Source organism: Pseudochaenichthys georgianus, chromosome 16 (genome assembly GCF_902827115.2).
Source record: "Pseudochaenichthys georgianus chromosome 16, fPseGeo1.2, whole genome shotgun sequence".
NCBI classification, from domain to species: domain Eukaryota; kingdom Metazoa; phylum Chordata; class Actinopteri; order Perciformes; family Channichthyidae; genus Pseudochaenichthys; species Pseudochaenichthys georgianus.
The window spans coordinates 5,833,636-5,857,462 of NC_047518.2; the positions used below are offsets into that span (position 1 = coordinate 5,833,636).

Consider the following 23,827-nt stretch of genomic DNA (forward strand, 5'->3'; position numbering starts at 1 on the left):
AACAAGGTCAAGCAGCAGACATTGGGGACAACAAAGCTACAGACCGACAAAGTGCGAAAACAACTCTCCATTGACCATGATGACTGCCAACTATTTTGAATGTCACTCAACAACCGTAGGATGACATCAAGTGCCCTACAAATAGAATGGCCAACGGCAGCTGGGGAGAAGTGCACAGCGAGGACGGATCGAAGCAGGCTGAAGTCTCACAGAGCTAGAAACAAGCCCTTCATCAATGAGAAGCAAAGAAGAGCCAGGCTGCAGTTTGCAAAAGACCAGAAGGATTGGACCGTAGAGGACTGGAGTAAGGTCATCTCCTCTAATGAGTCAAATGTTCATCTTTGTCCGACACCTGGTCGGTGGAGGATCAGTGGCGATCAGGGGTGCTGGAACAGGGCAGATTTCTCTTTGTGAAGGATGCATGAATCAAACCAGGTGCAAGATTATCCTGGAAGAAGTCTTGCTTCCTTCTGCTCGTAAAATGTTCCCCAACTCTGAGCATTGGTTTTCCAGCAGGACAATGCTCCCGTCCACACAGGTCGATTAAGGTGTGGATGGAGGATCACCCGATCAAGACCCTGTCATGGCCAGCCCAATCTCCAGACCTGAACCCCATTGAAAAACCTCTGGAATGTGACCAAGAGGAAGATGGATGGTCACAAGCCATCAAACAAAACCCAGCTTTTTTAATTTTTGCGTCAGAAGTGGCATGAAGTCCTCCAAAAGCAATGTGAAGGACTAGTCGAAAGCAGGCCAAGACACATGAAAAATATATAGAGCAAAAAAATAAAAACACAAATGTGCATTTTACTCAAAGACATACCTATAAATAAAACAAAACAGCGACTGATAATGCTGCAGTGGTCTCTTCATTTTTTCCAGAGATGTAGATATTCTCTTAAGAAAGCACTGTATTTGTGTGCGTGCAGGCGTGCGTGTGCGTGCATGTGTGTGCGTGCGTGTGTGTGCTTGTGTGTCCCTCACCTGTCCAGCTCTCTGCAGGTTTCCAAAGTGCACGTCAGGAATGAAGAGCACAGGCTGGGAATCCAGGTCCAGCAAGGCTTTAAACAGCGTGCTGTCCGCCTTCTGGAAGGGGGGGGTCTGCCCTGAGCTGCCATTTTTCCCTATTCAGACAGAGTGTGAACTTGCATCTGTTGCCAGGCAACCATTCAAATTACAGAGTACCAAATGTTTGTACCCTTCATCTTCTTCCTGAGCTGTTTCTTCTCTTCATCACGAAGCTTCCTCTCAGCGCCCTGCAAAAAGCACACGGGACAGAACATGAGAGGATGCTCATGGAGTTCCAATAAAGGGTCCACAGTGACCTCACCTTGTCACAGAAAACCTTGATCTGAGCGAAGGCCCTGTGGATGGGCCTGCTGCTGCAGCTGCTGTAGCTGTCCACCTGGATGATCAGAGGCATGCCCTTCACTCCTTTCTGCAACGAGAAGTCTGTGCTCAGACAGTTCACTGAGATAAACACCTGGGGGGAGGGGGGCAGAGAGGTAGAACACAGGTCAGCTTCTGGAGATCAATCTGCAGAGGGAAAGATTGCTGTGCAGCTCAACCAGCCGCGGCGTTATGGGTAGGCCTACTGAGCCTACTGGGCCTAGGCCCACCCACTCTGGCACTGGGCCCACCCATTCATTGATCAAAACTGACTGTGAGAAAATATAGTTTACCAACATTTTTATTTTTGACAAAATTAACAATAAAATAATAAAATAAGAGCAAACATGTGTTTCCCTTTAAAAGCAACATGAGTTAACGTAATCAGGCAACGTAAAATGTGAATTGGACCGAACTCATAGTCGAAGCGTGGGAGCAAACGCATCGTAGAATATCTCGCGGCCGGGCGCAGATGAAGGAGGACAGTGGACTGGACAGACACAAAAAAGATACCGCACTCACTAACGATGTCACAACAATCGATGTTCAGGTTTTTAAAAGAGGGAGAACAGAGTCGTCGTCGTCGCCGCCGGAACCACCACACTCATCATCCTCACAGCAGGTGCCGCCTCAGAGAGACGAGTGTGTTTAATGTTGTGCCCCCGCTGAGCTCAGTCCCTCTGCGGGATGTAGCATCCGTTGCAGGATAACAGAAAATAGCATTCCAGTGCCAGACCTATCAGCCATAGATGACCCGCGGCTACACAGCCAAAGCTCATAAAATACCCTCAGACACTTTTCGGACAAAGAAAAAGGAGCTTCGCTGCCCACTGGTATGACAAGTACACATTCTTGGAGTATAGCATTAGCAAGTGTGTTTTGTCAAATGTGCCAGCATTTTAGTGAGAGAGGCGGGGCCGGCGGAGAAGATACATTCAGTCGCCATGGTTACAGGGACTGGAAACACATCGAATATACTGTCAGTAAACACAAATACAGCGCAGCTCATGCAATAGCTATGGAGAGAAATACAAACTACATACAGTGCGTGAAATCTGACCATGGCAGTGGCTGCGCCAGGGTATGGCTGGGGTAGGCTACAGCCATACCAAGAAATGGCTTAGCCCCACCATGAAAAATTATGTTAAAGTAAGCATGTTGAGAACACGGATTGCGAAAATCTACCGGTGGTGTCCACAACACACAAACTGACCCTGCTGTAACAACAAGTGCACGTTACTGACGCAATATGGTTGAGACCATTCGGGCTTATGCTAGAAGAGGGGTGCAAGGAATAGTCTAAGTAGTGGGGGAGTTTTATACACTAAAGGTGTGAAAATTATCTTGCGTTATAATATCAGCGCTGCCGCGGTCAGATCAAAATGCCTCAGAATGCAATTTGAATAGACCTACAGCCAATCAGAGCAACGAAACGTTGGGTCTGCGTCATGCATTACTGATATATCACGTTCACAGTGAAAAGTCCCCAAACTCGCGCCGAGTAAATTGCACAGACAGCAGAACTTCTAGGATTGAACAGGTCTCCCTTGGAAAAGAGATCAATGATCTCAATGGGATTTTATCTGTATAAATAAAGGTTTGAAATGAAATTAATTGTATATTTTGGATGGATAGATTTGTTCTTAAACGCCCTCGCATTGAGGTGCAAGTCGAACAGGTGCCAGAGTCACCTGACCCACCTGAAGAGGATGCCAGCCAGCGGGGACCCGATGGGATTGGAGAGGCCAGAGGTGGCGAAGATGAGGAAAATATGGAGCAGGAGGCCGCTAATGTTAGCGACATCAGCCAAGGACCTGAGGCTGCTAGCGACATTAGCCAAGGAACTGAGGCTGCTAGCGACATTAGCCAAGGACCCGGAGATGAACCAAAACGTCCAATTTGAAAAAATTATCCGTCAAGACAGATTGGAAGCCAGCAACGGTCTTTTAATGGGGCCTGGTTTGACACATACAGCTGGGTCGAATATTCAAAAATCAGAAACTGACTCATTGTTTTGCATTGCCCGTCGTCATTTTTTGGGTGCTGGGAAGCGATTCCATTCCGAGCCTGCCTTTACCACTGGATTTAAAAACTGAAAAAATGCAACAGGAGCTTTCAAAAAACACAACGGGAGTGCAGCACACAGGTTTGCCATGGAGTCATGGGCTGAATTTAAACAGACAACGAGAGATGGCTCAAGACTGGGAAACATGATTGATGCAGGTCATTTAAAACTAGGGAAAGAAAACCGTGAGTACATGAAGGCTGTGGTGATGTCCTTACGTTATACTGCATGTCAAGGCATTGCACATCGAGGTCACCGGGAGCAGGAGGGTGAGGAGAACTCGGTTAATAGGGGAAACTTCCGAGAGCTGCTACACTTAATTGGTGAATTTGACGTGACTGTAGCAAAGACACTGAACGACAATCCTCAAAATGCTAAATACACACATCAAGACATCCAAAACGAGATTTTCCAGATAATGGCAGATATGGTCCGAAGTGAAATAAGTGCAGAAATTAGGGAAGCTGAATGTTTCGCCCTGATGGTTAATGAAACCAAAGATGTCAGTAAAAGCGAGCAACTGTCCATCGTTGTACGTTATCTAAAAGGGGAACAAGTGTGTGAAGAATTCCTGCACTTCAGGCGCACAGAGGGCCTGGACGCCGACTCGCTCCTCAGTACCATCAAACAGACGCTCAGCCAATGCAACATCAACCCACACATGTGTGTTGGACAGTGTTACGATGGGGCTGCTGTCATGTCGGAAACACGCTGGTCAATATACAGCGCTGGTGGCTATCCGCAAATCACTGCCTGCAGTAAAGGCAACATTTACAGAGATCATGTCTCAGCCCAATATGCGGAGGAAAGCGGAGGCCAGAGCGGTGAGTGGACTAATTGATGAGCAGTTTATCTTGTTTCTTACGCTTTCGGAGGATCTTTTCCGTGTCACAAAATTCATGTCTGACCAGCTCCAATCTCCCAGCCTTGAGCTGTCCTCCGCAATGGACTTGGCTGATTCGGTCATAGCGACACTGAAAGACAGACGCGCAGAGGAGCCATGAAGGGAAATTTGAGACAGAGCAAGCGACCTGTGCACCAAAGCCAATGTAAATCACAATGAGACACCCGAAAGGAGACAGGCACAGCCTCCTCGAGGAGTTTGTTGTGGAAGCCCAAATCGAACGCACACCAGTTACATCCCTAGATGCGCTGCGCACAGAGTGTTTCTACCCAGTAATCGACAGACTTGTGGTTGAAATGAGAAGACATTTCTCAACCGAGGCCGGTGGTGTCCTATCCGGAGTCTCGGCACTCAGCCCCAAACATGCATCCTTCTTAGACAATAAATGTCTGTAACCCATGGCCAAGTTCTATGGAGTGACGGAAGAGAACCTGACCCCAGAGCTACACCAGGTTAAGCGCCTACTGGAAAGAAAGAAACAACAGGGACATGAACTGAAGGACACAGCGAGATTTCTGGCTTTAATGCGACCCTACAAGGATGCCTTTACGGATTTACACAGACTCATATGCATTTCCCTGACTCTGCCTGTGACCTCTGCTGGCTGCGAACGCAGCTTCTCCTGTCTCCATCGCATCAAGAATTATCTAAGAAACAGCAGTGGTGATGCACGGAACAGCAACCTGGGCCTGCTGGCTATCAATAAGCAGAGGAGTAAGGCACTGGATGTCCAGTGTGTCATTGACATTTTCGCTTCCAATCACAACAACCGGCGGATTGTGCTGCTTTGAGAACGTCAAGTGAGTTTTGAATATATTTTGTAATAATGGGTCATGCCTCTCTGAAGAACCAGCACCTTACCGTGGTAGAGAGGTTTGTGTGCCCTGATGAACCTGGGGGCTGTGTTGTCTGGAACCTTGTGTTCCTGGTAGGGTCTCCCATGGCAAATTGGTCTCAGGCAAGGGGCCAGACGAAGACTGAAAAAAAAAAGAAAACTCTGACTGTTGTGTGTGCTTATGCACCCAACAGCAGTTCAGAGTATACGGCCTTCTTGGAGACCCTGGAAAGAGTCCTGTATGGGGATCCTGAAGGGGACTCTTTAGTCTTGCTGGGAGACTTCAACGCACATGTGGGCAATGATGGAGACACTTGGAGGGGCGTGATTGGGAGGAACGGCCCCCCTGATCTGAACCGGAGTGGTGGTTTGTTACTGGACTTCTGTGCTAGTCATGGATTGGCCATAACAAACACCATGTTCGAACATAAGGATGCTCATAAGTGTACGTGGTACCAGAGCACCCTAGGCAGAAGGTCCATGATCGATTTCATTATCGTATCATCGGACCTGAGGCCGTATGTTTTGGACACTCGGGTAAAGAGAGGGGCGGAGTTGTCAACTGATCACCATCTGGTGGTGAGTTGGGTCGAGTGGCGGGGGAAGCCTCTGGATAGACCTGGTAAGCCCAAACATGTAGTTCGGGTGAACTGGGAACGTCTGGAGGAGGCCCAAGTTCAGGAGGCCTTCAACTCACATCTCCGGCGGAGCTTTTCAGGCATTCCTGTGGAGGTTGGGGACATTGAACCAGAGTGGTCAGTGTTCAAAGCCTCTATTGCCGAAGCCGCGGCGGGGAGCTGTGGTCTCAAGGTCCTAGGTGCCTCAAGGGGCGGTAACCCTCGAACCTCCTGGTGGACACCGGTGGTCAGGGAAGCCGTCCGACAGAAGAAGGAGGCCTTCAGGGATTTGTTATCCCGGGGACTCCCGAAGCAGTTGCAAGGTACCGACAGGCCCGAAGGGCAGCAGCCTCATCCGTGGCCGAGGCAAAGCAGCAGGTGTGGGAGAAGTTTGGAGAAGACATGGAGAAGGACTTTCGGGCGGCACCAAAGTTGTTCTGGAAAACTGTCCGACACCTCAGGAGGGGGAAGCAGGGAACCATCCAAGCTGTGTACAGTAAGGATGGGACGTTGTTGACCTCAACTGATGGAGTGTTAGGGCGTTGGAAGGAACACTTTGAGGAACTCCTGAACCCAACAACTCTGCCCTCTATGTTAGAGGCAGAGCTGGTGTATGACTGCGGATCAACACCAATCTCCCGGGGGGAGGTCACTGAGGTCGTTAAACAACTCCACAGTGGCAAAGCCCCGGGGGTGGATGAGATCCGCCCAGAAATGCTGAAGGCTCTGGGTGTTGAGGGACTGTCATGGTTGACACGTCTCGTCAACATTGCGTGGAAGTCGGAAACAGTACCGAAGGAGTGGCAGACCGGGGTGGTGGTTCCCCTTTTTAAAAAGGGGGATCAAAGGGTGTGTGCCAATTACAGAGGCATCACACTACTCAGCCTCCCCGGGAAAGTTTACTCTAAGGTACTCGAAAGGAGGGTCAGGCCGATTGTAGAACCTCAGATTGAGGAGGAACAATGCGGATTACGTCCTGGTCGTGGAACGACGGATCAGCTTTTTACTCTCGCAAGGATCCTGGAGGGGGCCTGGGAGTACGCTTATCCGGTCTACATGTGTTTTGTAGACTTGGAGAAGGCGTATGACCGAGTTCCCGGGGAGTTACTGTGGGAGGTGCTGCGGGAGTATGGGGTGAGAGGGTCTCTACTCAGGGTCATCCTATCTCTGTACTCCCAAAGCGAGAGCTGTGTACGGATCCTCGGCAGTAAATCGGACCCATTTCCGGTGAGGGTTGGCCTCCGCCAGGGCTGCGCTTTGTCACCAATCCTGTTTGTAATATATATGGATCGGATTTCGAGGCGTAGTCATGGGGGAGGGGGTCTGCAGTTCGGTGGACTAAGGATTGCACCACTGCTTTTTGCAGATGATGTGGTTCTGATGGCTTCATCGGTCTGCGACCTTCAGCACTCACTGGATCGGTTCGCAACAGAGTGTGAAACGGCTGGGATGAGGATCAGCACCTCCAAATCTGAGGCCATGGTTCTCAACAGGAAACCGATGGACTGTCCACTCCAAGTAGGGAATGAGTCCTTACCCCAAGTGAAGGAGTTCAAGTATCTCGGGGTCTTGTTCTCAAGTGAGGGAACAATGGAGCGTGAGATGGGCCGGAGAATCGGAGCAGCGGGAGCGGTACTGAAGTCGCTTTACCGCACCGTTGTGACGAAAAGGGAGCTGAGCCAGAAGGCAAAGCTCTCTGTCTACCGGGCCATTTTTGTTCCTACCCTCACCTATGGTCATGAAGGATGGGTCATGACCGAAAGAACGAGATTGCGGATACAAGCGGCCGAGATGGGTTTTCTCCGCAGGGTGGCTGGTGTCTCCCTTAGGGATAAGGTGAGAAGTTCGGTCATCCGGGAGGGACTCGGAGTTGAGCCACTCCTCCTTCGCGTCGAAAGGAGCCAGTTGAGGTGGTTCAGGCACCTAGTTATGATGCCACCTGGGCGCCTCCCTAGGGAGGTGTTCCAGGCACGTCCAGCTGGGAAGAGACCAAGGGGTAGACCTAGGACCAGGTGGAGGGATTATATCTCTTCGCTGGCCTGGGAGCGCCTTGGGATCCCCCAGTCAGAGCTGGTTGATGTCGCCAGGGAAAAGGAAGTTTGGGGCTCTCTGCTGGAACTGCTACCCCCGCGACCCGACCACGGATAAGCGGGAGAAGATGGATGGATGGATGGATGGATAATGGGTCATTTGAAAAAGTGTTTTGTATGACAATAGAGACACAGGCCACCTGTTGTGTGCTGTGTCTGTCTCTCTCTGTTTACCTGTGTCTGTGTCTCTCTCTGTCTTTCTTCCTGTCAATTCTATATGCCAACTCTTCTGACACTGCATAGCATGTTGTAACAACATGGAATTAGCAGAATAGGCTATTGTATTGTTTAACTCACACCTGTTGCTCTCGATGTAATTTAGCTGATAAAAGGAGACTAATAAAAGATAATCTAAACCTCACGCGTGGCGTTTCACTGTCAAGGGGGGCGATATAGCGTGTATGTAATTACATTACAAATACTGACTTGAGCCCCACCACTGTATGGGTTAGCCCTACCATAGATTACCCAACAAAAATACTCTGGCGCCGCCACTGGACCATGGAACCATCCTCCATCAGCTACTCAACCCAAAGGGCCGAGAGGGAGAGATCATTGAGAAAAATCGGGAACACCTAAACGTTTTACATCATTCGTATGTCCAAATCAGCAAAGCTTCTGAGTGTGAAACAGTATCTGCTGCCCAGCTGCTTCAGTATGAAACGTACCTTCAGCTCATGAAAGCTCTGCAGTATCAGAAGGAAGTAGCCTAATGATAAATCTGCAGCCTCTGAAAAGTGCGGTGTCAGAGAACCAATGCCATTTACGCACGGCCGCTCACTTCGCTAGATCCGCTAAAAAGGACAGCAGGCTGCAGGCTAACCACACAGACTGTAATTATTCCATATTCTGCCGTTGTATGCTCTTTGTTTCTAAATGTATCAATGTATTGTGAACCAAAACAAAATAACATGCAGTATAACATTTAATTTCACTCATTGCGGCGTGCTGCTTAATCATTTAAATAATATTTAAGCTTCTTATAGGCCTACGTGAAAATGTTTAAAAGAGAGAACAGGCCCAGCCGAAATTACATTGGCCCACCCAAAATTGAAATCCTGGCAATCACCAGAAATTCAACTATTAAATTATTCAGCTATTTCAGGACATTGAGGTGATACATTTTGTTGTTTCTTAAAGGGAGGCAATCCTCATGACACGCATTTTTAAATAATTGTCATCCGATAAAACAGACCAGTCTCTGCCAGTCTTCTTTTTTTTTTTTTTTATCCGATGACATTATCAGTGATTTTATGCCGATTAATTACCGAAATAACATCAACCCTGTGGGCGGCGCCATTTTTACGAGTCACATGACTTATTTTACCGGAAGTGACGTGAACTATGCGTTTGGTGTCGAGGACAAATTGACGTATGTGCCAGAGTTCCCGTTATAATATTTTTCCGCCGGTCAACAAAATGAGAAAAGTGCCGGTCAAAGGTCTTCTTTGTTATTTATTGTGCTTTAAAACAAATTGATATGATTCGATATTAAACAAACTAATCATAGTAGATTAACTATTCAAAAGTGTAATAACACGGGAATAATAACACGGGAATAATAAACGGAGCGCTCTCTCCCTCTCCTGACAGCCCGTCAGTATCATGCAGCTCGCGGATCAGTAATGAGTGACCCGACAGTAAAACTAAACTTATCTATAACTAGTTTAGGTAGGCCTAGTTTGAGAGGTCATTAAAATAGCTACGTGTGATATTCTAACCTGAAGAGTGTGTTTTGTTCCGCTCACCGCTGCATGTATGCAGAACTGCGTGTCGACTCGTCAGCAGCAGCTGATCTCTCTCTCCCGTCAGATTAGACTTCACTCGCGTTTATGTCCATATCGATCAGATCCAGCTAGTTCTAGCTAATGATAGGACTACCTGCTTATTAAAAGACACCTAAACAATAAGTGTCGCCATGCAACTGGGTGAGGCCACAAAGTATAGCGCAGCATTATGCATTTGTTAACATGCCCACCGGAACCCTGAGGCATTACCAACAGATCAACGCACAATCAACCCATACAGGACATCTCTTTCTCCACATTAAGTGTTAGACTTTAGAATTGACTATTCTTGTCTGTCACATACTCTTTTGTCTGTCACATAAGTGGCGCAAGTTGCGCAACTGATGCGGTATTGCGCTAAACGGAAATTATTTTGAACGGACACTTTAACTGTGCTGTTCTCAATATAGCTTTTTCTAACACCACAGTGTCGAATTGTGTAAACATATGCAATCCAAGTCGTCTGTGAACAGTTTATTTTCAAGCTCATGACAACATATGTTCATAAGAGGATTGTCCGTGGCTACACACCGATCGCAAGTACACCATTCATGTACAGGTCTCACCCCCCGAAATCAATTGCACGAGTAAAGGGATCGTCTCCAGCAAGATCACCGTGCTGTTCATCCTCATCATCACTGTCCCTGGATTCCTGACGGTTCTCCTGACTTGGCTGTATGGCTGAATTCCCCCATCCAATCTCTCCACATTGCTCAAAACTTCTTCCTCGGCTGACGAGTCCGAACTCAAATACTCCGCCATGTTTTCGTCGAATGAGCTGTTCGTGTGTTTACAAAGTGAACGCATAGATGACGTCACAACCTCGTTTTTCGGATCATGTGACTAATGAAGCTCAGCGCAAGTTCAGGCAGGAAGACCTATCACTCCGTATTGCTCGTCATGGCAATACTCGCTCCCTCCACTGGATGACAGGGAGCGCCACTCCTGAGCCAACATACCACTGCCCTCCATTCACAAGCCTAATTATTGCACCTGTTAAACCCTCTATATATGCTCTCCCCTTTTCTATCAGCTGTCTTCCAGGTTTCGTTATATTGTTATGACATTAGGGTCATGCAGAGCGAGATCGCTACCCCTTTAAGAGAGGGGCGTGGCGCATGCATGTGTGCGTGGGTATGGTAGAGCGAGCGAACGGGATACATGTTTTCTAGAAGTAAACAAGGCAGCAGAAAAAGGAAGGTCTGTGATCGCGAAACAGAAGAGCTAAATAAATGCAACGACCTCCCAAGAAGAGCTCGCCTCTCTCCAGTCTTTCCGATAAAATGGGTTATTGAACCCGAAGCGTGTTGCTTCTGCTGGGAGACGACAGAGAGTCAACCCCCCCCCCCCCCCCCGTTTCCACGACTACGGTCTGGGAGCCGACAGGAAATTCAACACTATACATTTCTACTTTAGTTCAGGTTAAGGTGAGTTCCAGGCAGTGTTGGGTGTAACGTGTTACAGTATGGAGTTTCAGTAACGTATTACTTGCGTACCAAGAACGTAATGCATTACTAATGCAGTTCGGGTAATTACTAATGCTCAGTAACTAACGCAGTTTCAAGCTTCAACACAGTATTACCTGAAATGAATGGTGTTTCGTAGGGCTTCTTCTCCTCAATGACAAGTCGCTGCACATTATCCTGGTTATGACACGACCAGATACTAAATAAATTAGGAATTCACTCCCAATATTAATTTAATGATTATTGACTAAATGATCGTATTTTTCTCTTTTTTCTTCCCCAAAAAAAATAAATAAAATAAAATAGAATTAAAAAAATTTTTTCCGTTTCTCGGTGCACCAACGGCTGAATCTGCTACAACAACATCTCCTCGGCAGTAGGGGTGCAACAACTAATCGTCTTAATCGATCAAAATTGATTACCAAATTAGTTGCCAACTTATTCAGTCGTCGATTCATTGGTGATGTCATCACGTGTGTTTTACATGCCGTTAAGCTCCAACGTATTGGTCTTTTATCGGTACCGGAGACATCTATAATAGGCTATATGTCATGTATATTGCTAAAAAACAGAAATCGCAACGATTCCCCGTTCTGCCCTTATAAATCCATGATCAAATTCTGCATCTTAGACCTTTCATTAATCCTCTCTCACCACTATTTCTTATTTCAGGGGATATTCCCTTAACTCAACGCCAGTTCAATCATTACTTAAAGCAAGTTCTCATTAGATCCGGCTTATCGCCCCAATTATTCTCGGGGCATTCGTTCAGGATAGGCGCAGCTACCTCCGCTGCTAATCAAGACGTCTCGTCCTCATCCCTGCAACAACTCGGACGATGGTCCTCCTCTGCCTTCACATCCTACATCCGCCCGGACATCAGTGCCGTGCTGGCTATCTAAAGGTCCCTCAAACACTAAAAGATGTAAATATACCTATAACTGGTGTGGTAACACGTCAGCATGTATACGTGTCTACGGTTCCGGATCTGTCAGGCTATGACTCCGGATCTGCGTATGCTAATCCTGTTAGCGTGGGTCCGCGTCACGTTTAACCCTGCGGGTGCAGGTTGCGGACACAGGTCCGCGCTTAGGTTTAACCCTGCGGGCGCAGGTTGCAGACACGGGTCCACGCTTAGGTTTAACCCTGCGGGTGCAGGTTGCGGACACAGGTCCGCGCTTAGGTTTAACCCTGCGGGCGCAGGTTGCAGACACGGTCCACGCTTAGGTTTAACCCTGCGGGCGCAGGTTGCAGACACGGGTCCACGCTTAGGTTTAACCCTGCGGGCGCAGGTTGCGGACACAGGTCCGCGCTTAGGTTTAACCCTGCGGGCGCAGGTTGCAGACACGGGTCCACGCTTAGGTTTAACCCTGCGGGTGCAGGTTGCGGACACAGGTCCGCGCTTAGGTTTAACCCTGCGGGCGCAGGTTGCGGACACAGGTCCGCGCTTAGGTTTAACCCTGCGGGTGCAGGTTGCGGACACAGGTCCGCGCTTAAGTTTAACACTGCGGGGGCAGGTTGCGGCAGTGGGTCTGCGTCATGTTAACCCTGCAGTGCAGGTTGCGGCCAGTGGGCCCGCGCATGTCTAACCCCGCAGCCCGGAAGCGATTCCGGCGCTCATCATGTCCCCATGTTAATCTCTCTTTTCATCCATAGATCTCCGCAGCCAGCCGCAAGGTAAGGATTGCTCACAGCTCCGTACTTCATACTTCACTTATTTTGGGGGTTCATCAGAGCGGTTCTTTCCCTCCTGAATGATCATCCTGCAAACCCGGGGCCTAATCGCCAAAACATCATTACAGTTACTTGTCGTAATACGTCAATCACTATCCCGCATATCATGTGTCCCGGTAATAAACATGTACTCATACATCACGTCTCTCCTGATTGAACTGTAGCTCAGCGTAAGTTCAATCAGGAAGACAACATCATCGGCTGTCACACGTTATCTCAATAAGTGATCAGGGGCATTACGCCCCGGCTAGCCAATCATCGCACCTGCTAACCCCTTTAAATCTGCTCTCCCCTTCCTACCATCATCCTCACTCAGATGATGGAAGACAATCTTAATCACTCAATCAGTTTATCAGCATCTATGACTCATCCTGGCGCACTTAACTGCTATTAAGCTATAATATATCGTGGGTCATGTCTCAGCATTTAACTAAGTGTACGTCTTTTCTGCGTGCATTCCGCACTTCATTCATATTCTCGGGTTTGCTCACTTGGCTCGCATCAATCCAGGCTATGATATTCATGCATTACTGTACTCCAGCTAACAGCTCGTGCTTACTTATTTACATCTCCCTCTTCGCCCGGACATCGGCTCGTGCTGCAATCCAAGAGCTCTTCAGTTTACCGATGGTAAATAATGCATAACTGGTTGTGGCGTCTTAATAGCATATCAGGGCTTTCGTTCAGATAGGCGCAGCACCTCTGCTGCAATCAGGCATTTCTCCCTCATCCCTGCAACTCGGGCGGTGGTCCTCCTCCGCCTTCACATCCCACATTCGCCGGACATCAGCGTGTGCTGGCTATCCAAGGTCTCTCAAACACAAAAAAAAATGGTAATTATGCCTATACTGGTGGTGGTGGTTTCATAGCACGTCAGCATACGTGTCACTGTTCGTGTTTAACCCTGCACGTCAGGTCGTGACCTCCGGGTTCGTGTTCATGTTTAACCCTGCACGTCAGGTCGTGACCTCCGGGTCCGTGTTCATGTTTAACCCTGCACGTCAGGTCGTGACCTCCGGGTCTGTGTTCATGTTTAACCCTGCACGTCAGGTTGTGACCTCCGGGTCTGTGTTCATGTTTAACCCTGCACGTCAGGTCGTGACCTCCGGGTCTGTGTTCATGTTTAACCCTGAACGTCAGGTCGTGACCTCCGGGTCTGTGTTCATGTTTAACCCTGCACGTCAGGTCGTGACCTCCGGGTCCGTGTTCATGTTTAACCCTGCGCGTCATGTTGTGACCTCCAGGTCTGTGTTCATGTTTAATATTATTGCCATATCTAACCCTGTATGCCAGGTAGTAAACCTTCGGGTCTGTATAAATGTGTCCCTGCTAAGTTCAGGTTGCCCCGCACGTTCGGGGCGCCCCGCACGTCCGGGACGCCCCGTATGGCCGGGATGCCCCGTATGGCCGGGATGCCCCGCACGTCCAGGATGCCCTGTATGGCCGGGATGCCCCGTACGGCCGGGATGCCCCGTACGGCCGGGATGCCCCGTACGGCCGGGAAGGACGCCTGGGAGGCATCAGTACGTCTAAATTCCCACATGTATTAACCTCTCATTTTCATCCATAGATTTCCACTGCATCCCACAAGGTAAGATGTCTTCACGTTCAGTACTTCATACTTCACTTCATACTTCACTTCTTTTGGGGGTTCATCGGAAATGGTTCTTTCCCTTCCCGAATGATGTCCTACAAAACCTGGGCCTAATCGCCAAAACACATTTCATTCACTTGTTATAAACTGTCATCATTATGTTTCATTTATATAATGTGACCGATAATAAACATGTATTCCATACATCACGTCTCTCCTGATTGAACTGAAAATGGCCAAAACGGCAGCTGCCTGACGGAATATACAGGTTTTGATAAAAAAGAGCTATAAAATCATTATTTACCGGAGAATATCGCTGATTTCTTCAGGGTATGGTTTAAACATAATGTTTCACTAAATACTGAAGTTTTTATTAACTATCTAATGACTGGAGCCTTCCTTTAAGCTTCATCCCTATTTTTCCTACTCTTCCAGTTTAACATTCCACTTTAAAGTTTTCCAACAAAATCAGTACCCTGAATTTGAGCTTCAACAATTTTGATTCAAATCATTTCAGTTTTCTGCATTTTCCCACTAAGTTCAGCAACACACTTACTTGGTTTCTGTAAATAAAATGTACGCAGCTACATCATTCGCATGCATTTTCAGCAGGAAATAGATTGTCTAGTTATTATTGTGTGATCCTTATGTCGGCCACAAGAGGATGAAGTGCTCCACTACCCGACAATGAGCCTTCCAATCAGGGGCAGCGCCAGGGGGTAGCTTGGAGTTACTATAGCAACTCCAACAATTGGCCAAGCAACGGCTTAGCAACCCCATTGTTTTGTTATGAAAATGTATCTATATTTATACACATTCTCGCGAGATCTATCAGGGGTCGTTGTTCGCTCCTAAACACTCGAGTTTCACCCATGGTTTCACCACGGCTGCCAGCTGTGTTTACTCGCATCATTCAAACAAGACGCGCTGGCTCGGGGGCTACAACTACAACAAAATGAACATATTTTACCGTGATTAAATTGTAATACACGTTTCTAAATGATGCCGAAGTAACAACATACTGATACCGGTTAGTAAAAACCATGAATTAATGCTTGACAAGTCTGCAGACAGACGGCAGGCAAAAACACTTTTAAAATGCTTGTTTTCTGAATGAAGATCCGGTCGACCAGGCTAAGCTAACGTTGTATATAGGCCTACTCTGTCCACACTCACAACAACGGTCTACAGACATAAATAAACCAGCGACTGTATTCGCCATGACACAGACAGTCTGTGGTTTGTACTTGTTTAACTTTTGTGCGTGCGTGTGTGATGATGAGGTTAAATGCCACAGCATGCCAGTTGAAACAGAGAACGATCGCTATTGTGTACTTGTACGCTCAGGGTGTAATGGTATTATACACAAATATTGTAGGAGCACAGAAACAGTGTTCAAATTCTGCTTTTACAAACTTATTTAGGTTGTGCTTACCTTGCAAAGTAATGTTATAAGTGTCAAAGGAATGTTTTTAATGTAAATATTAAGGATAATATTGTAGCGTGTCCAAGTTATAGTTATTTCAGTTATCAGATGTGCACAGTTTTAGGACATTTGTAAAGTTATTTAGGCAATGTTGGTGGGAGTTAGGGAGAGACCGCCCCTTCCAGGTGTGTGCGTGCGTTTTCCGTTGTGTGTGGAGGGAGTACGGCCCAATCCCAAACCACTCCCTCGACCCTACCCCTCCGTGATGGAGTGAACTCCGTCTGTAGCCACACTCGCAGCTCAACGAGGCTCCTCCTGTCAGATGGAGGGAGTAAATACAGCAGCAAGCTTTGGGATGACCTCCCCTCTCTCCGGCAGAAACAGGAAATGCCGTAACGGCCCGTACACACTACAGGCGTTAAAAAAGCTTGAACGGTTTCAAATCAGCATCTCTTAGACAAAAAGTTTAAATTAATAACTCAAATAAAACTCCAAACATCTTTCATTGTGTTTCAAAGCTCTTTTAGTTTTAAACCTGATGTTTATAAGCTTCTTAGTTTTTGCAACGGTCTGTAAATATACACAACTTTATAATAAAATGCACACATTTACCTTTTTCTAGACTAAACACAGGTTTGATCCCAAGTTAAAAACATATGAGGTTATCATGAGGTTGTTAACATCGCAATTTATCAGTGGATGTTTGCTGGAACTACTTGTTAACAGCGTGTTTCCTGACGGAGCGTGACTCCGGTCAGGTAGAGACAGGTGTAGGTACCAGATGTGTTCGGGGTACCAGATGTGTTCGGGTGTATTTCCGTCGCATCCGTCATCTCCGTCATATTTTACGGCAACTCAAGAGGGCCATGATGGTCAAATTCCGAACATTTAAACATAGCCGACACTTCATTCTTTACTTTGTCCGTTATTATATGTAGAAGATTATACTTTTTCTCTGTCATGTTGTTTCCATAGCAACAACTTCAAACAGGCATAGCCTACACTTCATTCTTTACTTTGTTCGTTATTATATGTAGAAGATATTAATTTTTTCTCCGTCATGTTGTTTCCATAGCAACAACTTCAAACAACAACAACTAACCGCTAGCCGCAAAGCTAGCATCACAGCCACTGCTCCGTTTTCAGAGACTTTGCACACGTTTTTCACAAACATTTTCACATGCTAGGAGCAGGGTTTCCGCTAGGATTTTTTCTCGCCGGTCAAATGTCCGGGCAGAATTTATTTTACCGGACAAATTTGAAACTTACTTGTCATGTTTCAATAATAATAATAATAAGAGTTGTGTAGCAGAGTTTCCGTTAGCAGGTTATTACCGGACTATGAGCAGATATGCTTCAGTTTAAAACTCAGTTCACGGGGCTCATTTTTATATTGCTTCAGTTTATAATCATAACAGATCGAAAAATTCAGATTCATTTTTCAATAAATTATTCCACAAACAACAAACAACATAATTATTACATTCAAACAAACTACTTGTAGTAGATAACGTATATTATTCAAAAGTTTAAATTAACTTTGAATAATAACACGGGACTCGGATCCTCTCTCTCCCTCTCTCTCCCTCTCTCTCCTGACAGCCCGTCAGTTTCTCAAGCAGCTCCTGCAGCTCGCTAAACAGAGGGCGGGGCTTCAGGTGATATACAGAGCTGCGTGTCTCGGTCAGACTCAGCAGCTGATCTGATCTTTCTCTCAGGTCCGGTTATACTTCACTTGCGTTTATGTCCACATCGATCAGATCCAGCTCTCCTGATCGGCCTTTATAGAGAGCACCGAGTTCCTCCGGCTGCAGTTCCGCAGACGGCCGGTGTGTGGCAGCAGAGCGCTGGGAGCAGAGGGAGATGAATAGACGGATATGACGGATGAGACGGAAATACACCCGAACATATCTGGTAGCCCGAACACATCTGGTACTGACACCGGTATCAAGTCAGCACCGCTGCAGACTCGCTGTTTGAGGGCTTGATAGTATGAAGGTAGATATGGTGCAAGATGTGAGAGCGTGTAAAACCTGAAAAAAATCTGAGCTTGTGTGCATACATTTACACTTGTATAAAATACCCACGTAACTGTGCACCAAATGTACACTTGTATAAAATATCCACGTAACTGTGAATCAAATGTACACTTGTAAAAAATATCCACGTAACTGTGAACCAAATTTGAAGTCACAGAAGAAAAAAAAAGGTTTTGTAGCTTGTAGAAAAAAAATGAATTTAGAGATGAAATGTTCACTTGCAGAAAAATACATATTTTTTAAATATATTTTCCATTACAACTGCAACTTTATTTATTACAACCTCTCAAATCAGTCATTACAACTTGACGAATCTGCTCTGTGGCAGTATAAATCGACGAATCTGCGGTCTTGACTTTTGCTACACTTCTTGCGATAAATGTGTCGCAAAAGTAATTTTCACCTGTATATGTGGGGGAGGGAGGGGGGTTGGAGCGAAGGGGCGGAGCTATCAGAAGGACGAGGCTCGGGTGACTGGAGACTGCGGGGCTAACGGTTCGTGTCGCTACCAGTCCGCTGACATGGCGCATCCATCAACGGTAAATTTTGCCCATTACTTGCCCAGTATTACTTTGAATATTATTATTGTGATTGAGGATTAAATCCGCTTTGAAGACCACCGTTTTATATCGTGCAGTTTAGCGGCGAAATAACGTGTCAGCCAGCTAACGCTAGCTTTTTTGAGTTTATGCTAGCTAAACAAGTAGTGGTTGTAGTCTATACAGCAGTAATTAATATATTATAGCCTACTGCTTTGGCACTAACGGTTGATAACCGTTTATGAAAATAAAACCAATTGAACTGTACTGAAATAATGACAAGTTTTATAATTGTCTTGGGCTCCTGCTGTGTTTTTAAAGCCTTTGTAAATTATCCATGCTATTTTCTATTTAGAACGAAGACTTCAGAATCTTAAAATCCCTTAACGTTTGTATGCAATTGTGCTAAATTCAACTCTGGAATCAAGCAAATATTAATATGTTTGCATGACATTAGTTATTTATATTTTGCCATCACTGAACTATACGTTTAATACATTTAAGTCAAGCTAAGGTACATGTGATGGTAGCTAGTTAGTGCTCTTACCTGTGAGGCCTCCTCCAAACAGCATAATAACCAGACTGTATCATTAAAACTAAGTACCAGTTCTAGATCCTTGACTTTAGACAAACAATTCAAAAGACAACATGTATTTAAAGACCAATCTTTATTTGAAGGTGCCTCTTAACCTGAGATATTAGTTATACAGTAATAGTATTGACAATCTAAAAAAACTGAGCAACTCAACAGTCAACTTTATATTTCTTATTGTCTAAAGCATTTCTTATTTTCATTTTCCCCCTCTCATATTCAGTGTGGACGGATTGAGACAGCGTGGTGTCCAGAGGGCTGCAGAGACTTCAGGGAGAAACCTCCGTGTGATGGACGTCCTGTCTGTTGGTTTGGAGAGGACTGAGGGTCTTTCCTCAGCGAGGAGGACCAGGCCTGATGGAGGAGCCCATGCTGGGCATAGCTGATACCAACTGCACAGGCCTAGTCTGTTACTTTATTTGACTAAATGTGTTTACTTATACATTTAATAGGTTTACACCTTCTGTCCATATGTGCTTTTTATTTAAAACATTTGATTAACTTTTGGTTCACATTTCAATAAATTGTATTTGCATTCCTTTTGTCCATTATTCTTACTGAAAATGTTATATTACACATTCACATCTGACTGAAGATTGGCCCCATTTATTTGTGACGTTGCAAACTCTGCGGTACAAGGCACAAGTGATGTGAAGCTCATAAAGCGAGGCAAATATGTATCAAATCAAACTGTAAAGCATTAACCCATCACTGTACCCTGTATGCAAGGGCTGGTTTGCTTTCACTAACTACGGAGGCTCAGTCACTGGTACATTTTTATATACAAAGCCATGCTAGGGAAACTTCCATCTTATATCTGCTCCCTGATCTCACGGAAAATTGTAAGTGGCTACTGCCTGAGATCGAATGCTGTGGTTTTATTAAATGTGCCAACTGCTAGGACTGTCTTAGGGAAGACGGCTTTTAGATGCGCAGCTCCTCTGTCTTGGAATAGTCTGCAAATTAAATGGAAACTGAACAATCTGGTGCCACTAAATGTTTTTAAAGCTCGGTTGGATGCTAGTCAATCAGAAGCTATTGGTACCTGTTTATGTGGATAATTATGTAAATGATGCTGTATGATGTCCTTTTGTTGTTCTGTTTATGATTTTATGTTTCATGTGGAACTACTTGAACAGTTCTCCCTTGGAAAAGAGATCAATGATCTCAATGGGATTTTATCTGTATAAATAAAGGTTTGAAATTAAATGAAATGAAAATAGAAATAATCAGCTGATGGAGTGTAGATGTGGAAATAGGGGCATTCGATCAGCTGACTATGTTTTTCGCCACACTTTATAAGCCTGACTATAACCACCCCTTCTCTGAGGTGCAGGCAGCGTCACAAACAAATGATGGTCCTGATAGACTACAAAAATATTCGGTGTGCAGATCTTTGTTTTCACAATAAAAGTAGTTTCTTAGTGAATGTCCTGTACTGGTCTTAAAATCTCATAACATCAGCTTTTAATGTTCCTCTTGGATGTTCTTCTTGACCCTCAGAGAAGGAGAAGATGTCGTGTCTTTCGGGCATGTCCTTTCCTAACAAAAATTACAGGAAACATAAAACATTATTGCAGAACAAGTGTGTTATTTATGAAAGAGGTGTGTTTGTGTGTTATGGGGCTGTTGATATAATTATTTTTTAATTGTAATCAGATTATGAATGAACAGTATGAAATTCATCAACATTGAAATATATGTTATTATCAAAATAATATTTAACTGTTATCAAAACGTAGTGCAACTGTAGAAGCTTGCTCTGTTGTCTCACTGAAAGAATAACTTTTACCACGTTTTTTACAGACAATATTGAGAGATAAATAGTAGCAGTTCTCACTATGTGTTAAATATCTTGCCTTCAATACATTAAATTAGAAAGCTGACAGTCATATTGCTTGTTAACATCTAAATGTGACTTTTTGCATGGAAAAAACCCTCAACTTAACTGATGTGTCGGTGATCTAGTATTTAGTATTGTTTAATGGAATGTATATCAGTGTATTCAAGTCAATACTTCATTCATTTAAACCAATATCTTTCTTGATTCTTTGTACAGTATGAAAAAAGAGTCTTAGTGCCTGTGCTGAAGTTCACTGCTGTGAGGAGTCCAGTTCTGTCTCTCACTCTCTGGTCCAGCCTGTCTGCATCACCTGGACACTTTAAACAAACAGATAATATATATGTAAAGTACCATGTGTACAAACAATATAACTGATTCTCTTCTGTTGAACATGTTGGATTGTGTATTGTCCGAGTCAGGGTCCTTTTTATTTTACTGTAACTTTGGAAATTGTGTTACCAATGCTTACTGTTTATTTGATATCAATTTGTAATACAATTAATAAAAACAACAAGGTTTGGGTTCGTTCTTCAGATGACTGTGACGTTAACTTGTAAGCTCAATAATGAACTCCAGCTCAACCAACCATATTGTAATATCCAAGTAATCATCTTGAAATATGACATTAATAATTGTAATATACACACATCTTATTGTGAGGTTGATTTCACATACACTACACTAAATAGAAAATAACATGGATAATTTACAAAGGCTTTAAAAACACAGCAGGAGCCCAAGACAATTATAAAACTTGTCATTATTTCAGTACAGTTCAATTGGTTTTATTTTCATAAACGGTTATCAACCGTTAGTGCCAAAGCAGTAGGCTATCATATATGAATTACTGCTGTATAGACTACAACCACTACTTGTTTAGCTAGCATACACTCAACAAAGCTAGCGTGAGCTGGCTGACTGACGTTATTTTGCCGCTAAACTGCACGATATAAAATGGTGGTCTTCAAAGCGGATTTAATCCTCAATCACAATAATAATATTCAAAGTAATACTGGGCAAGTAATGGGCAAAACTTACCGTTGATTGACGCGCCATGTCAGCGGACTGGTAGCGACATGAACCGTTAGCGAACAGTTAGCCCCGCAGTCATCCGGTTCGACCTGACTGTGACTGTGACTGACCCAAGCCTTGTTGTTCTGATAGCTCCGCCCCTTCGCTCCAACCCCCCTCCCTCGAGATGGGTCTGGCTGCAGACCGCAGCAAGGAGGCGGATCGTATAGGAGATGGGTCTGGCTGCAGACCGCAGCAAGGAGGCGGATCGTATAGGAGATGGGTCTGGCTGCAGACCGCAGCAAGGAGGCGGATCGTATAGGGGCGGATCGTATAGGGGCGGATCGTATAGAGGCGGATCGTATAGGGGCGTTTCCTAAAAAAATGTATCCAATAGAATAATGACACTCAGCAGAAATACATAGGCTACTGTAGGTGGCAGTAATGCAACTTAAGGGATTCCAGCTGCTTTTATAAATCCTTGCAGAAGAAGTCATTCGTTCTAGTGATGGGAATTCCGGCTCTTTTTGGTAAGCCGGATCATTTGGCTCGGCTCACCAAGAAGAGCCGGCTCTTTCGGCTCCCAAAGGGCTCTTCAGTTTACCACATATTATACCTTTTAATTAAATCAAATGTAGCCCTGTTTCGACTAATGATTTATATGTGTACACATATATCACTTAAATTATTCAATACATCCTTTGTACTGAAGTATTCAAAAGTGAAAATTACATGTTTAATATAAATTATTTGCTGTGGCCAATTGTTTTCATTGCATTTACAGACCCGTGTAACTCTCTGATACCACCCAATGAATGCATTGACTTGCTTGTAGAACCACGCTACACAAAACAGATAGTAACACCTATAAAAACTATTTAAAAAAAGGGGCTACTGTATCAACCTATATAAAGTATATAAATATAGTTTTTCTCCCTGCAGGAGAGGGGAGAGTGCTTTGAGATCAGCTGCTAGGCTGCAGCGGGGAGAAGAGGGGGACAAAAAGAGATCTCCGTCCTCCGTGTTTTATTCTTATAGAAGTAAGAAGAGAAGTAATGGGGCAGAAACCCTCCTTTTTACGCAGCGGTCCAGACATAGACATCAAACGGCGACACATATTCAGTTGCCAGTTACTTTTGGCATTAGGGCAGGGATATCTAGATACTTCCCAAGGTCTGACATAATGAATTGTGCTACTTTTAAAGCAAGCAACGATGTTTTCAAATCTGTAATCAAAAAGCTCCTCAAAAACACTATAGAAGCAGTTCCTGCCGTTGTTACGTTAGTTCAAACAGTAACAACGGACTACTTTTCTTAGCGGATGCATGTCAATTTAAATCAATACATAAAACAATTTTTTAAATCAATAAAATGTTTTTCTAAATCCATAAAAGCATTTCAATTATTATTGGGAGTCATGTCGTTACTTTGTTGAGAATGTGGCCATGTGTAATAAGCGGGATAATGTCCACATTGCACATTGCATAATGTGCCTTCATGCCGATCTAGATCCCTCCGCCAAAACAAAACAAAAAAACGCTCGTTCGCGGGCGAGAGCCGGCTCCCGTCGTTCACTATAAGATTCGCCCCTATACGATCCGCCTCCTTGCTGCGGTCTGCAGCCAGACTCTATTGCCTCCCACCCCCCACATCTACAGGTGAAAATTACTTTTGTGACACATTTATCGCAAGAAGTGTAGCAAAAGTCAAGACCGCAGATTCGTCGATTTATACTGCCACAGAGCAGATTCGTCAAGTTGTAATGACTGATTTGAGAGGTTGTAATAAATAAAGTTGCAGTTGTAATGGAAAATATATTTAAAAAATGTGTATTTTTCTACAAGCTACAAAACTTTTTTTTTTCTTCTGTGACTTCAAATTTGGTTCACAGTTACG

The 23,827-nt window shown here is 45.0% G+C and overlaps 1 protein-coding gene across 1 annotated transcript in view; it reads right to left on the reverse strand.

Annotated features, from left to right (window-relative positions):
* LOC117460442 (grainyhead-like protein 2 homolog) overlaps window positions 1-23,827 on the reverse strand; it is a 48,584-nt gene that overhangs the window by 12,071 nt on the left and 12,686 nt on the right. The window contains exons 3-5 of the mRNA XM_034101848.2: window positions 1,331-1,483; window positions 1,199-1,256; window positions 985-1,124 (exon numbers count right to left, since the gene is read on the reverse strand). Of these exons, the coding sequence (XP_033957739.2) occupies window positions 985-1,124; window positions 1,199-1,256; window positions 1,331-1,483 (351 nt within the window). The remainder of the gene's footprint in view (window positions 1-984; window positions 1,125-1,198; window positions 1,257-1,330; window positions 1,484-23,827) is intronic.